The sequence below is a fragment of the Mesoplodon bidens genome (assembly GCF_964165515.1).
Source record: "Mesoplodon bidens genome assembly, chromosome: 16".
Lineage (NCBI taxonomy): Eukaryota > Metazoa > Chordata > Mammalia > Artiodactyla > Ziphiidae > Mesoplodon > Mesoplodon bidens.
The window spans coordinates 41,910,909-41,926,379 of record NC_138173.1 but is presented as its reverse complement, the minus strand read 5'-3'; the positions used below and the strand labels follow the sequence as shown (position 1 = coordinate 41,926,379).

The following is a 15,471-nucleotide window of genomic DNA, read 5'->3' as shown; positions in this document are numbered from 1 at the left end:
TACCCAAATCTGAATTATCAGGGTTTATCTATCAGGTTTTTTTTTTTTCAAATAAGAATGATGTTTCACACAAAAAAGTGGTGGTTTAGCTTGCAACATAATCATACGTGTGCTTTTTCATTGAGACAACCGTTGTACTTTGGTAGCAGCATAAGTAGTATATGCATACTACTCATTTCAACACAAGAATACTGAAAAGATGTGCACTTAAATATTAAGATTTTTTTTAAAACTGAATGTTTTTTCTTTTTTATCAAGGACATTCTTAAATAAAAGTGACTTTTTTTCTTTAAATTGTGAATGCATAGCAGTGAAGAGTACAGTGATTACTAGCATAGTTTGGTTCCACTGTTTTGATTGGTGCTAGGAGTCTAGCACTTTAACCCATCTTTGCTTTTGCACCTTTAGTGCAAATGTCAATAGAAAAAGGAAAATAATGTCTTAGTATTTTTATGAAAATAAGTTTGACCTGATGGGCCCCATGACTTCATGAAGGGGTCCATGAACCACATGCTGAGAACCACAACTGTAGAGAAAAACCATAGAGAAACATTATTCTTCACCTTTGCTTCAGAGGCACTTCTCATATAAACCTATATCAATTTCACAATATTTTGCCATATTTGAATACCACCTATATTTTGGTATTCTGTTTTAACCCCAGCTGGGTGTAGTGCATTCAATTCTGGTGCTAACTACTTGGAGTTAGCATAGACCCCACAAGTTAAAGGGCACAGTTTCCAACACAACTGCTCGTATTTCATATGCCAGCTGCACTTCAGGGGTCTCTAGGTCACCTGTACTTCTGACTAACTGGCTATAAACTTGTCAGTTCCTTTGACTTCCTCAGGTTCGATAATTTGCTAGAATGACTCACAGAACTCAGGAAAGCACTATACTTACGATTACAGTTTTATTACAAAGGATACAAAGCAGGAGAAACAGCCTAATGAAGAGACTCATAGGGCAATGTTTGGGAGGGAACACAGAACTTCTGTGACTTCTCATCAAATCAGGACATGTCAGTCTCCTGGCACGTGAATGTGTTCACCAACCAAGAGACTCATCGAGCCTCAGTGTCCCCTGTTTTTATTGGGGTTTCATTAAGTCGGCCCAATTGAATCATTAGCCGCATGTTTGAACTCATTCTTCAGGCTCCTCCCCAGAGGTCAAATAGCTGAGAGTCCTAACCCTTTAATCACACAGTTGTTCTCTTTGATGATCAGTGCCCATCCTGAAGCCATCTGGGGGCCCTCCAGAGTCACCTCATTAGTATAACAAAGGCACTCCTGTCACTCAGGAAATTCCAAGGGTTTTTGAAGAGTTTTAGGAATCCAGAACAAAGACCAGACAAATTCTTTATTTTACCACATGTAGTTAACTTAATTTTTTTTACTTAAATTGACTTTAAATTTATTCACTTCTTTTTCTTAGCCATATAATAAGAAAAAAATATCCTTGAAATCATAGGTTTTATGTGCAATTTATTTTTTTCTAATATACATCAAAATAAATGTGTAACTGTGGATGTTGTTAATTGCCATCTTTTCTTTCTTAGGAATAGAACCTTCAGTTTTGGCTAAAAAAATATTGTTATTCAGAGTAGGAACTACGTTTCTCATCATTCCTTTCATACATAAGTTCTGGATGTCAGATGAAAAGCAAAGTGGTGGGTTGGACTTTTAGGAAAGCTGGGTAAAGAGTGCTGACTGAGACTGTGCATTTCTGTTCCCCCAACGTCCTTCCTGCTGGCTCGAGTGAGCACGTGGTAGCTCATGTTTGAGCAGCCGTCTTAGACTGTGCGGTAGCCTGGAAGGTAGAGGCAACATACTGATGGTGGTACCACTACCACACTAGCATGTCCTGCCTGACAACTTCTTCTTCCTCTTTTTCCTCTTTCTCTTTTTCTCTTTCCTTATCCCTCCCTCCCTTCCTCCCCCTCCCCGTTCCTTCCCTTCTCCTGTCCCTTTCTCCTCTCCCCACTCCCAACTGTTTATCTGTAGTAGTTTTCTTCTTCTCCTGTAACAAATTACCACAAACTTTGTGGCTTGCACAAGTCTATTATCTTATAGTTTTGTAGGTTAGAAGTGCAACACAGGTCTTACTGGGCCAAAACTAAAGTGTTGGCAGGGCTGTCCTTCTTTCTGGAGGCTCTTGAGAATTTGTTTCCTTGCCCCTCCCAGTTTCTAAAGGCTGCTCACATTCCTTGATTTGTGGCCCCTTTCCCTATCTTCAGAGCAGCAGTGTTGCATCTCTCTGACCATTCTCCCACAGTCACATCCCCCTCTGATTCTCTTCTTCTGCCTCCCTCTTACACTTTTAAGGACCCTCGTGATTACAGTGGGCCTGCCCAGGTAATTCAAGATAATCTTCCAATCTCAAGAGCCTTAATTTAATCCTATCTGCAAAGTTTTTTGCCATGTCAGGTAAGCTATCCACAAGTTCCAGGGATTAGGGTGTGGCCTGGGGATCTTTGGGGTGTGTGTGGTTGTGGGAGCTGTCATTGTACCCGCCATCTATCCAGCTATCCATCTTTCTCCTCCCTTTCTTCCTCTCATCTGCCTAGCTATCTCTCATCTGTCTGTCTGTCCATCCGTCTGTCTGTGTATCTTTTGTTTGAAGTGTTTGATACTTCATCTCTGAACATTTACTTCTGCATACATCCTCGAAGAGAAAGAACATACTCTTGCATAGCCACAGTACCACGATTACACCTAAGAAAATCAACAGTGATTTTCTAACGTAATCTACTATTTAGTTCATACTCACATTTCTTTGGTTGACACACATTGTATTTGGCCTCTTTTAATCTAGTTCAGGCACCGTACTCTCTGTCCCCCAACATGCACACCTTTTCCCCCATGGCATTGAGTTTTTGAAAGGGTGGGGCAAGGATTTTTTGGGAGAATTTCCTGTAATCTGGATTTGCCTTCATATTTCCTCATTAGTGTCTTATAGCTTTTTCCTCTATTCCCTATGTTTCCTATAACCTGGAAATTAGATCTAGAGCAGGGAAATCCCGTAGAACTTTCTGCAGTGATGGAAATTTTCTATATCTGCACTGTTCAATATGATAGCCACTAGTCCCATGTAGCAATTTAAATTTAAATAAAATTTAAAATTCAGTTTCTTAGTTACACTAGCCACATTTCCAGTACAGGCATGCCTCAGAGATACATGGGTTTGGTTCCAGACCACCCCAATAAAGCAAATATTGCAGTAAAGCGAGTCATATGAATTTCTTTGGTTTCCCAGTGCATATAAAAGTTATGTATACACTATCCTGTAGTCTATTAAGCATGCAATAGCATTATGTCTAAAAAAAAAACAATGTACACACCTTAATTTAAAAATACTTTATTGCTAAAAATATGTTAATTTTCGTCTGAACCTTCAGCAAGTCAAGTCACAGTAATAACATCAAAGATCATTGGTCAGAAAGCACCGTAACAAATATAATAATAATATAATGAAAAAGTTGGAAATATTGCAAGAATTACCAAACTGTGACACTGAGACATGAAGTGAGCAAACGCTGTTGGAAAAATGGTGCCGATAGACTTGCTTGATGCAGGGTTGCCACAGACCTTCAATTTGTAAAACACGCAACATCTGCATAGCGCAGTAAGGCAAAGCACACAAAAAAAGGTATGCCTGTACTCAGTAGATTAGGTTCAGGTTATATGTTTTGGGGAAGGATTTCATGGGTAGTGGTGTGTATTTCGTATTGTGTCACGTCAGAAATCACATACTGTCAGTTTGTCTCTTAGTGTTTGATCACTTAGTTAAGGTGATAATGAGCAGATCTCTATTGTAAAGGCACATCTTCTCCTTTGTAATTATTAAGTGGTCTGTGGGGGTAGTGCGTTTGTATCTTGCAAGCAAGGTTACTCCAGTAACTTTTTGCTGGCAGTAGTATCCTCTGGTGATCCTTGCCTGAATTGATCATTACAGTACATTGAGGGTGACAAATGTTGATCTTCTAAGTAATTCAATCATTGTGTATTTACTAGTTGGTATTTTCCTATAAAGAATAGCTTTCCTAAAACTCTCTCCCTTTAAAAAATATCGCTATAGACTGATTTTCATCTTGTTCAGTATGTTATTTTCAATTATAGCCATTATTATTACTATTTTGATGCTCAGTTATTCTGTTTGGCTAGTCCTGTGCCTTTTGACATGATTTCATAAATCTTTGAATGCTTCCTTACTAACATGAAGCCCAACAAGGTACCCCAGGCTCACCTTGTAATTTCCTTGTTCCAGCCCTGAAATAAATTGTTTCTTCAAGGAGCACTAGTTTCTTTCAGTGGGAGTGGCATTTTAGAAACTAAAATTTGGGTGCCAGGTATGCTCATTGCTACAGATGACCTCTTTCTTTGGATGTATCTGGTCCTTCCAGTTTCTTAGCCATTTTTTCCCCTCGTGGTGGGAGTTGATTGCTTCTCACTGATTTCTCAGATCTTTTGAGTTAGTTATGACTCATCCATTTACTTTTCTGTTTCCAAAATTTTATTGCTGTCCTATATTTGCTATTGTCCTTCTCTCTTTGGAGTGTAAGCCTTTAAAAAAAATTCCTGCTGTCCTTTAGTAGGATCTTTGGAACGGTGTTGAGGTAAGTCAGTGTGTTCAAGTCACCGTATTTAACTGCAGTTTTTTATATCAACACTCTCAGTGTAGATTCAGATTTTACTCTGCAGAAGTAACTATGCCGAATGCTGTTGAGGATACAAAGTGTGATAGACACTGTTTAGGTTTTAAAGTATTGATAGTTTCCATGTTATCCAGAGCATTTAGAATGAGTTTGTAACTAACGGGAGTCCACGTTAAAATGTGGAAGGTGCTGAAGTTGAGGTATGTGGTATGATAATACTTTGCCTTATATTTTTTGTTCTAGCACAGTGGTTCTCAGTGTTGCTGCACATTAGAATTACTTGGGAGACAAAAAATATTGTGCCTGGTTCTCACCTCAGATCGGATTAAATCAGAATCTATTATGAGTGAAGCTAAGTTCTACAGGTTTTGAACTTCTTTTGATAGACTTGATTAGTTTAAGTGTTTCTTTGTTTTTGGTTTTTTTCTTTAAGGGCCAGTAAGATGCTTCAGTCTCATCTTGTAATTTTCCTGCCCCACACCTGGAACAAGTCAGTTTCCGTCACAGACACCATGGTATTTCAGACCTCACACCTTAGAACATGCAGTTCTCTTTTCTGTGCCTCATTAACTCATTCATTCTTTAGGACTCAGCATCTCATTTTTCTCTGAACATCAATTGGAGCTAAGTCATTTTATAATGCCCATTGTTCACATCTATTTTAGCACTTACACTATTTTATTGCAATGATCTGGTATGCATTTTCCTACCCCATTAGATTCTAAGCTTCTTGAATAAATTCTAATATTGTAGGTTTGGGTATATTTTATGTGCTTAAAAAAGTTAATTGAGCTGATCACACACAGGAATTCCAATTTGGGAGACCTGAGAGAGGGTGGAATTATAAAGTTCCTTAAGTTTTGGCCCCTGTTCACTTTTGATTTCTTCTGTAGCCATGTTTTATGGATATTTTTGAATTATTTTAAAGGAATATTATATTTCAACCTTGAAAGACAATTAAGATTGAACTGGAAGCAGTCAAAGGTATTGGAATTTAAATTGTGCTTCTGTGAGAGGTGGTTGTAGAGACAGACTGAAATAGGTGATAACTTAAGCAGTGGTTTTAAATGAAGCCTTTGTTCACTTATGTGTAATATTTAAAAGTTGTATATATAGTGGCCTTTATAATGAAACATTTTAAAGGAATCTTATGCAGTCTTGTAGACAGTGAATTGACATTTTGAATTTTCGAGATTCTGTACCATCTTTCAATGTTTATTGCTGCGTACTTGTCATTTTTATGTGAAGGCAATCATTATGTACTGTTGTTTTATTTTCTTATTTTGACTTTTCTTTTTTTATTGTGAATATCTTTCCATTTTCTTTTTTTTTTTCTTTTCCATTATGGTTTATTACAGGATAGTGAATATAGTTTCCTATGCTATATAGTAGGACCTTGTTTATAAATCCTATATATACTCGTTTGCATCTGCTAATCCCAAACTTCCAGTCCATCCCTCCCTCACCCCCCATCCCCCTTGGCAACCACAAGTCTATTCTCTATGTCTGTGAGTCTGTTTGTGTTTTGTGGATAAGTTCATTTCTGTCATATTTTAGATTCCACATGTAAGTGATATCATACGGTATTTGTCTTTCTCTTTCTGACTTTACTTAGTATGATAATCTCTAGGTCCATCCATTTTGCTGCAAATGGCATTATTTCATTTTTTATGGCTGAGTAGTATTCCATATTGTGTATATGTGTGTGTGTGTGTATATATATATATCACATCTTCTTTATCCATTTATCTGTCAATGGACGTTTAGGTTGCATCCATATCTTGGCTATTGTAAATTCACTTTTCTTTTAATAGTACATTTCTTTGTGGTTTTGTAATTTATGCATTTTCCATTTTAATGGCAATATGTTACCCCATTTTGTTGATACATAGTAATTTACTTAGCCATTTCTTAATTGTTTGGTATTTTTTATTTGCATCTTACCACACTTACAGAAAGTGAACTATAATTGTTTTTATATAAATAGCTTTGCATTTTCTTTTCTGGAGACTGAATATGTGTTACAGAGCCTTTACCTTATAATAGAATTATCTGTGGCAGAAATTTAATAGAAACATGGAGGTAGTGTGAAGTAGGTAAGGAGCCAGATAGATCTGATTTCTAGTTTTGACAGCTGCTTTACTAGCTGTGTGATCTTGAATAAACTAGTTAGGTGACGCTCAGTGGTAGAACTGGATTAATAACGCTAACATTATTGTGCATTTATAATGTGACAGGTGTTATTCTAAGTATTTTACATGTATTAACCCATTTAAACTTCAGGTCAGCTCTGTGAGGTAGCTCTTATTGTTCTATTATTATTATTCCCATTTTTAAAATGTGGAAACAGGCTTAGAGAAGTAAAAGAGGTCAGATGGCTACTTAAAACGGTGGTGTTATGGTAACCAAGTGCCATCTAGAGCTGGCTCAGACCTCTAGAGTTGTTTCTCTTATTCACCCTGGACTGCCAGGGCACCAGCTACATCCCTTCCCTTAATTTGGGTCCTAGGCAGGCAAATTGGCCTTTATGGGCCAGATTAATGATTACTGAAATTCCTGCAAGTGGAGCTGGAGTGAATTGTGAGGTCATGCTGGCAATGCTTTAACCCTGGGCTTACTGTAGAAACTGCTCCCTAAGAGCAAGGGTCACTCTAGACTTTCATATTCTCTTCAAACCTCTGTCTATTTAAAGTTGCTTTTAAAGGAGTGGTGATAAAAACTTAGATTTGTATTTTTATATTAACATCTAGTAGGCCTTTTTTATCCTTCACTGTCCTCTCCCACCTCCATCTTCTTTTTAACCAACAATTGAATACTTGTCTAGCTAGGATTTAACACCTAGATTGCTAGGCAGTTAGAGTACCAGAGTCTTTTAGACCCAAAAAGGAATCTGAAAAGTATCTAGTTCAACCACCTCACTTATATGAAAAAACTGAGACCACACAGTCAGAGAGTGATTTAGAACTCAAGCCTATGCTTCTGACCTAAGTCCAGTGTAGGGTTCATTCCATTGTACTGTTCGCTACCTTATTTGTAATCGTCTTTTAAAACTGTTATTACTATGTATCCTTTTTAGGAATGACATACTTTGACTTAGTAGCTTGCTTCCTCTGTGTTTTGTTCACGATCAAGAAAGCTGTATTTGTAGTTCTTTGCAGTTTTATAAACTGCTCTCTCATCCTTTATCTCATTGGTTTGTTATGAAGATAACCTTTTGCTCCTGTACCCGAGGTTCTTGAAGAGTGGCACAGGTTCCTTTGTTATTCTAGCATGTCCGTTGCTTCTGTACATTCACAAATCCAGGTACCTTCAGATATATGTGTTGACTCACTCTATTGAGATTATAAAGTTCAGGCTTTGTCGTTTCTCAGCTCCAGCTCTTGTCATATCTTCTGGGTGCTCCTGGAGTCTACTAAGGCATGAAATCCCAGGAATGATGATAATTCGTTATTTTGAGGGGCTCCTATTTCTTGGCTCCTTAAGACTGCTCGTGATCAGGGAAGTTCTTTTTAAAACTTAATCAGAGGTTCAATATATAGTTAAGCAACACGTTGTGTAGAAACAAACACAAAGATAATCATATCATTTATTGTACTAACATTCTTCAATCAAAACCATGTTAGAGATAAGATAAATTTTATGGCTGTAATGTGTGTCCATGCGATTTGCTTGGTGTCAAGGAAGGGTGTGAACTGTTAGTTTAAGGCTAGACACCGAATGCCAAAACTTTCTACAGCAGGGGCCTATTACCTAATCAACTCATACAAAACCTGGAGATTCTCAAGAGGACCCTCTCTGCTGCATGATTAGGTTAAATTAGTTGAACAAAGTAAAGCCTGTGAGAAAAACCTGTCAGTTTGTTACTGATTATCTAACCTAAAAAAAAAAATAAAAGGAAATAAAAGTTATAGTGGTTTTCCTGGAGATTTTTAGAGTCTCTATATTTTTGATAGACCATATATTAAGACTTATTTGTTTGAACTGTATGCAGTTCAGTATTTGTTTGGGAATAGAATGTGAACATTTTAGGATCACTTTATGACAGTACTGGGTAAATAAGCATTAGAGTTAAGCTTTTTATCCTTGGGTTTCTAATAGCTACTGCTAAGGTGAGCCTTATATGTTTAGATTATCTGAAGATAAGACTGCAAGTCATTGGCTCAAAGTTCAAAGGAGAGCATTAGCTTCAAGGTCATAAACCACTGAGTTGTTATCCATCAATTTGTAACAGAAGTGCAGATGAACAACATTTACCTAGACAATCTCGTGGCATTTACCTGCAGTTTGAGGTCAGTCTATATAGGGGCTTATGTAGGTGCTTTGAACTATTTTGCAGAGATGAGAGTTCAAATTTATTTTTATTCTTTAATTTGAGGCAGCAGGTGTTTTTGTGTGCCTTTTGCCACAGCTGATATTAACCCCATTTTGCCCATCCTTAAAGCCGGATTATGTTCTGTTTCAACTATGGAGCTGAGATTAATTAGGTTATTTAGAGAAGAATTTTATTTTCTAGCACTCAGTATTTTGCTGTGTGTTTCATATGTGTTAGTCCCCCTTGCCTCCCTCCTCCCCCACCGCCCCCCGTTTGACTGTGAGCTTTGTGGGCCCAAGATATGTGTCTTATTTTAGCATCTGTAACACAAAGTTATATGTAATGGGGACCATCAGCTAAAGTAGATAATTGAGCCAGGCTAGATGGGGCCCATGTAGAAGGGAGAGCATACATCAATAGGCCTCTGCTTATCAGCTTGATTCCAGCAGATTTTTACCTTGTGGGACTATGAGCTAGATGTTGCCTGAACAAAAGGTATCCACTGATGCTATCTAGCTTGTGGCCTATCAGTTTGCTATTTCTTTAATAGAACCTAGGAACACACAGAAAATACTTGGTACATACTTGTATTTTGGTAGATGTTTATTGTGTCATAAAACTGGCTACACGGCTTTTGAAGGACTATCTTAGGTGTCATACGTGTAATATGATGTAAGATGTATAAGAATGTTCTATTAAAGGATTTTCTCTTTTTCAAAGAAGATGAGTACACTAATAAAGAGATTAACTCTTACCCTAGAATCAACAGATTTGGATATTGAATATTCATTGCTTTGTCCACAGAAGATCCTTTGGCTCACTTTCCAAGTTAGAAACCAGTGATAACACATTGTAGTAAACTGCTGCATATTCTGAGGGCTCTCAAAAGAATGATGTAGTAAACTGTTAGAATACCTGAAAGCTGTGCAATTAATGTGTCTATTTTTTATTTCTTGAATTCTGGAGTAATCTTTTGTTTTTCCTTTTCTCTAGCCCCCCAAACAATGTTGTTAGGATGTACTCTTGGTTCTTCTTTTGTAGCGTCTCATTCCTGTAGATACCATCCTAGTTTAAACTTTTTATTGCTCATCCTGGGACATCTACACTAGCCCCTAAGTGCCTTTTCTATTCCATATTTAGAGTATCTCCAGGTTTGTTTGTTTGTTTTTTGTTAATCCTTTTCTTAGGTCATAACCAAACTGATTAAAGGCAAAAACGTAAGACACACACACAAACACCAGAAAAAAGACTTCTTTCAGTTGTGCACTTTCTTGATGACCAAACTCCATATCCTTCATTCCCCCTTCTAATCTTATCATTTCTTAGTCCCTTATAAGATAGTCAGCTCGTTCTCTGCTCCTCCCAATAGCTTTATTTCACTCTCTCGCTTTTCCTTAGGCTACTTCTTCTAACGGGAATGATCTCTCTCCTTAATGCCTTATATCATTTCTTTTATTATTGTACTATTCTTTAAATCTTTTACTGTTCTTTCATTACCAGACTAGGTTAGAAGTTTCTAAAGGGTAGTGACTGTATTTCCTGCTGCATCTTTGGACTCCATATAATGTCTAATACCATGCTTTGTGTGTAGCAGGCATTCAACTAATATTCCTGAACTTGATTAGTGCTTTACATTTTCCCTCCTTCATTTTTTTTTATTGTGGTAAAATACACAACACATAAAATTAACACTTTTAACCATTTTTTAGGTATACAGTTCCATAAAATCAAGTATATTCTCGTTGCCGTACAACCATCACCAACCATCCCTCTCCAGAGCCTTTTCATCTTCCCCAGCTGAAATTCTGTGCCTGTTGAATGCTAACTCCCCACTTCCCCCTTTCTCACCACCCCTGGCAACCACCATTCTACTGTCTGTCTCTATGAACTTGACTACTCTAGGAACCTCACTATAAGAAGAATCATGCAATATTTGTCCTCATGCAACTGGCTTATTTCATTCAGCATGAAGTCTTCAAGTTTATGCTATAGCATGTGTCAAAATTTTCTTCCTTTTTAAGGTTTAATAATATTCCATTGTATGGGTATATACAATATAAACACCACATTTTGTTCAGCCCTTCCATCTGTCGTGGGTTGCCTCTTTACTCTGTTGATAGTATCCTTTGATGCCTGAAACTGTTAAATTTTGGTGAAGCCCAATTTATTTTTTCTTTTGTTGCCTTGATTTTTGGTGTCATATCCAAGAAATCATTACCATATTCAGTGTCATGAAGCTTTCCCCCTATGTTTTCTTCTAAGGGTTTTATAGTTTTAGCTCTTACTGTTAGGTTGTTGATTTGACTTAATTTTTGTATATTGTGTAAGAGTCCAAATTCATTTTTATTATATGTGAATATACCTAGTCTTCCCAGCACCATATGTTGAAAAGACTGTATTTTCTCCACTGAATAGTCTTTCCCTCATTCGTATTTCATTGAATGAGCTTCAACTTTAGTGTCACTGCTGTGACTATAATAGGTTTTAAGGTCTTTCCTGTCACTGTCTTGTCTTAAAGGCTTAAAACTTGCTTATGCTTTCTTCACTTGGAAGTAAAAGAGGAGGACCGGGGAAGATGTATACATTGAAAACAGAACCATCATCTATCATCTCTCTGTCCTCTTATTAACTGCTTGTTTAGATAGAGTAACCCTCTTTGTTCTGTACCTCACCTTCTTGAAACATAGTAGAAACATTAGAATACTTTGCTAGTCTGAAATTTTGTTTGTAAGTCACTTAGCCTTTCTGGACTTCTGATTCCTTTTCTGTTAAATGAGAAGATTGAGCTAAATGATCTCTCACGTGTCTTTTGCTATAAAAATTCTGTGATACTTGTGAATGGCTTTTGAACAGTTAGTAAAAATTCAGTGGAGAGTAGAACAGTTTTATTATACCAAAGGAATACATTAAACTTGGTATCCCCAAGAATATATTATCTTTATTACTTTGTCTACAGTTTTGGTATTTTCTCTATATACGAACAGAAGTTTTAAACATAGCTATGATGAGTTTCTTTCAATGGTAAAACACTTAGTTTCTAAGTATTTCTGTGGTTTGTAGTATTGCCATCTTTATTTTCTTTATGCATTAAGGAGAAGGGACATAAGTTCAGGTACGTGAAATATGCATGAAGAAAGAGGACCGGCAACCAGGTGAAAAACTGAGCTAGAACAGAGACAGACACCTCTCTTCTGGAAAGTCAGAGAATACTAAAGTGTAGAAAGGGGGTTTTTTGGATGCTTCACCCCTGAATACATCTTTGAGAGTCCCATGTCTGTATACTGTGTATGCATATATTAATTGATAGCCAAAAAGCCATTTTTTTCCTCATGTCACCTGTAGTGTTGATTGTGTAATTAAACTTACCTATTAAATTACAGTTAGTTATAATATGATTGAGTTCATTTTACTTTGTAAAATTTTTGTCATTGCTGTTTGTCTGTTGTCTTTTTTATAACATTATGTGGAAATGAAAATGATGATAGCTAATGTTTGTTGAGTGCATGATACATTTGTTTTAACTTTATTATTGTTTTCATATATTTTCAAAGAAAATGACACTTTAGTGATGGTATTTTATCAGGAACTATTCTAGAGCCCAGGAGAGAAGTTAATTCATTACATACAATGATTTCCTAACAACATTAGGGATTAATTCTCTCGGTCAAAAAAAGGTGACTGGGTAGCTATGAAGACAAGATGACATGGAAACTTTGTAAAGTTTTTGAATTTTGAACTCTCTGAATGTATTATCATTAGTACTAAGTTATTAATACCAAATTAAATCATTAGTGATAGTGATATATTACCTATAAAATTTTTCATTTGGAATCCTGACTCATATATTTAGAAAGAGAAATAAAAGTCTTGCCTCTGTCAAATATTATTTCAAGTCACAGCAGTAACTATATTTATACTTAAGTATTCTGGATTGCAGAAGCAAACTAGACTGCTGCTAGGCATTCTGAACAGCAGTACTAAAAACCTGAAATGGGAAGCAAATCTGGCATGCAGTAGCAAAATTGGGGGATATATCTGTTTAACCAGAGAATGTCCTTAGTTTGGTAAAAGGGTTAGAAATGCAGTCTACTTTGGAGACTGATTAAAAATGATAAAATAAAGAATGATGTGCTCAATGAGCTACAACTCAAATAGAGGAAATTTAATGGGAAGTGATTACATTAGTAGCAGATGGGCTTGCTTCCTGAATTGCAATTTTACTGGAAATCCTAGAACAGCTTAAATTTGTTTTTCACATTTAGAGTCTGATAAAAAGATAGATAAAGAGATTTGTTTATTTGGTGTGTTATTGTGATTCTTACCGTGTCTTTTGGATACTTCATTTTTACCAGGCTATTTTTATGATTCCCACAAACCCACCACCAACATTCAGGAAGCCAGAACTTTGGTCTGATGATTTCACCGATTTTGTTAAAAAGTGCCTAGTGAAGAATCCTGAGCAGAGAGCTACTGCAACACAACTTTTACAGGTCAGTGCTTGTGTCTCTAAGGGGAGGATATTTTCTTTACACCTTTTAGCTTTCTGACATTGACCAGAATTGAGTTTCATTAACTTATTTATTTATTTATTTTTTCATTAACTGATTTCTAAAGATGAAAACCTCCCAAGAAATATGGATTGATTTGGAGAGAGACCTACAGACACACACACCATTCTTCCCTGTATGTTCTTTTTCTCTCATGTTTTTCTTTTGTTTTCCAAGTTCAATCTTCTCTCCACCCCCCTTTTTAATTTTTGTTGTCAATTCTTTCCTCCTAAAGTTGCGTTAAAACTAAACTTCCATAGGGTTCTCATTTCAGATATGAGTTCTCGTTTCCATTATTACTGTCTCTTATGTTTTTCTTCCTGATGTATTATTCCTTGACCCAGCATTTCTTCTTTGACTTTTTGCTCTATAAGATACATAAATGCAAGATTCCTGAACTCCTTGTGAAGATCACATGTTATAAATACTGGTTACAAGATGACTTAAATGAAGAGTTTCAGTGTCCCTGTACAACTTGACTTTGTATCCAGAGTGTCAGGAGGTTTTTTTTTTTAAATCTGCTTTGACATTAAATGCAAATAGAAATAATTTAATACTTTTAATAAGTATTTGTGAGTCTTTACTTTCCCAGCAGAACTGGCTTAGACCTCTAAGCTATGATAAGTGTACATGTTAACAAAGCTTGATATTTGGAAAATAATTCTTTTTGTTAAGTGACAAAGGGATTAAAAACATAGTTATAAAAAGTGATTTTTCCAAGGTACTGTTTTTAAAAAAGGAATTGTTGAGGGATATAAGAAGCAGGCTCTTAAATGTAAGGTTTATTGTTACGAAAATTTAACTTAATCTCCGTGGAACGCGATTTAGCAATATCTGTCTAGAATAAAACACCATATATTCTTTGACCCAGCAATTACTTTTCTAGAAATTTACTCTACAGAGAAATTTAACCATGTGTGAAATAACATATGTGTAAAAGTCTTCATAAAACAATGTAATGGCAAAAGATTGGAAACAACATAAATATAAACAAGCAATTTGAGGTCCATCGAGGGTAGTGATTGGCAAAATACACACGTCTACACACACATATATGTATATATACATATGTCAATGCTTATCGTGGAGTAGCTCTAAAAAAATAAGCAAGAAACTGCCTCCAGAGAAGGTAACTATATGGCTGACAAGAGTGGGATGGAGACTTACTTTTTGCTGAAGGCTCTCTTTGAGCCTTTTGGGTTTTGTGTTATGTGCAAATATTACCTTACAGAAGTTAGTTAGTTGATACATTTATTTTGAAATATTGTCCGCACTTCAAAGGAATTTTAAGCACATAAATCCAGGACGTATTGCTTTTGTTATTGTATTGACTGTCTAAATTATTCAACCCTAAAGAAGTCAAGAAAGAAGCGGGGAGGGGAAATAACAGAAAAAGTGGGACAAATAGTACAAAATCTGATGATGAAGATAAATCCAAATGTATCTGATGACTGGTTTTTGGATAATTTAACCAATATTTCTTTCTAGTCTTTCTTCCATAATCTTTTCTAACCTTTTTAAAGAAATTCTGTGTTTAACCTAGAGTTTTTAGGGTGGAAAAGCATTTAAGAACTATTCTAGTAAAATTTCCTAATTTTGTTTATGAGAGTACTGAAGCCCAGAAAGGTTCAGTGATTCACTGAAGGTCACACGGTGATTAAGGGATTCTTCTAGGTTTATCCCACTTGTCCTCCAGCCCCACTTGTCACCCTTTCTCCATTCTGCTTTTTACCCAGGAAGTTGACCTGTATGGACTACATTAGCAAGCTCTGTTACCCTCTGGCTTCTAGTTGGGTTTGGCCCAAGTATTTTTCTTTATCATAAGGGCAAACAATGCAACTGGTTTTGTATAGTACTTATGAGCCAATAATTGTTTTCTTGATTTTTAAAAACTTTTTCTGTTGTGCTGTTGTTGACCGTGGAGGCCCTCTGTTATAGTGTGGTATCCTCCTCTGGCC

The 15,471-nt window shown here is 36.3% G+C and overlaps 1 protein-coding gene across 2 annotated transcripts in view; it reads left to right on the top strand.

Moving 5' to 3' along the window:
- Positions 1-15,471, top strand: part of STK3 (serine/threonine kinase 3) — a 303,272-nt gene that overhangs the window by 161,085 nt on the left and 126,716 nt on the right. For both annotated transcript variants that reach the window (XM_081258763.1, XM_081258764.1), the window contains exon 7: positions 13,319-13,456. In XM_081258763.1, the coding sequence (XP_081114889.1) occupies positions 13,319-13,456 (138 nt within the window). The remainder of the gene's footprint in view (positions 1-13,318; positions 13,457-15,471) is intronic.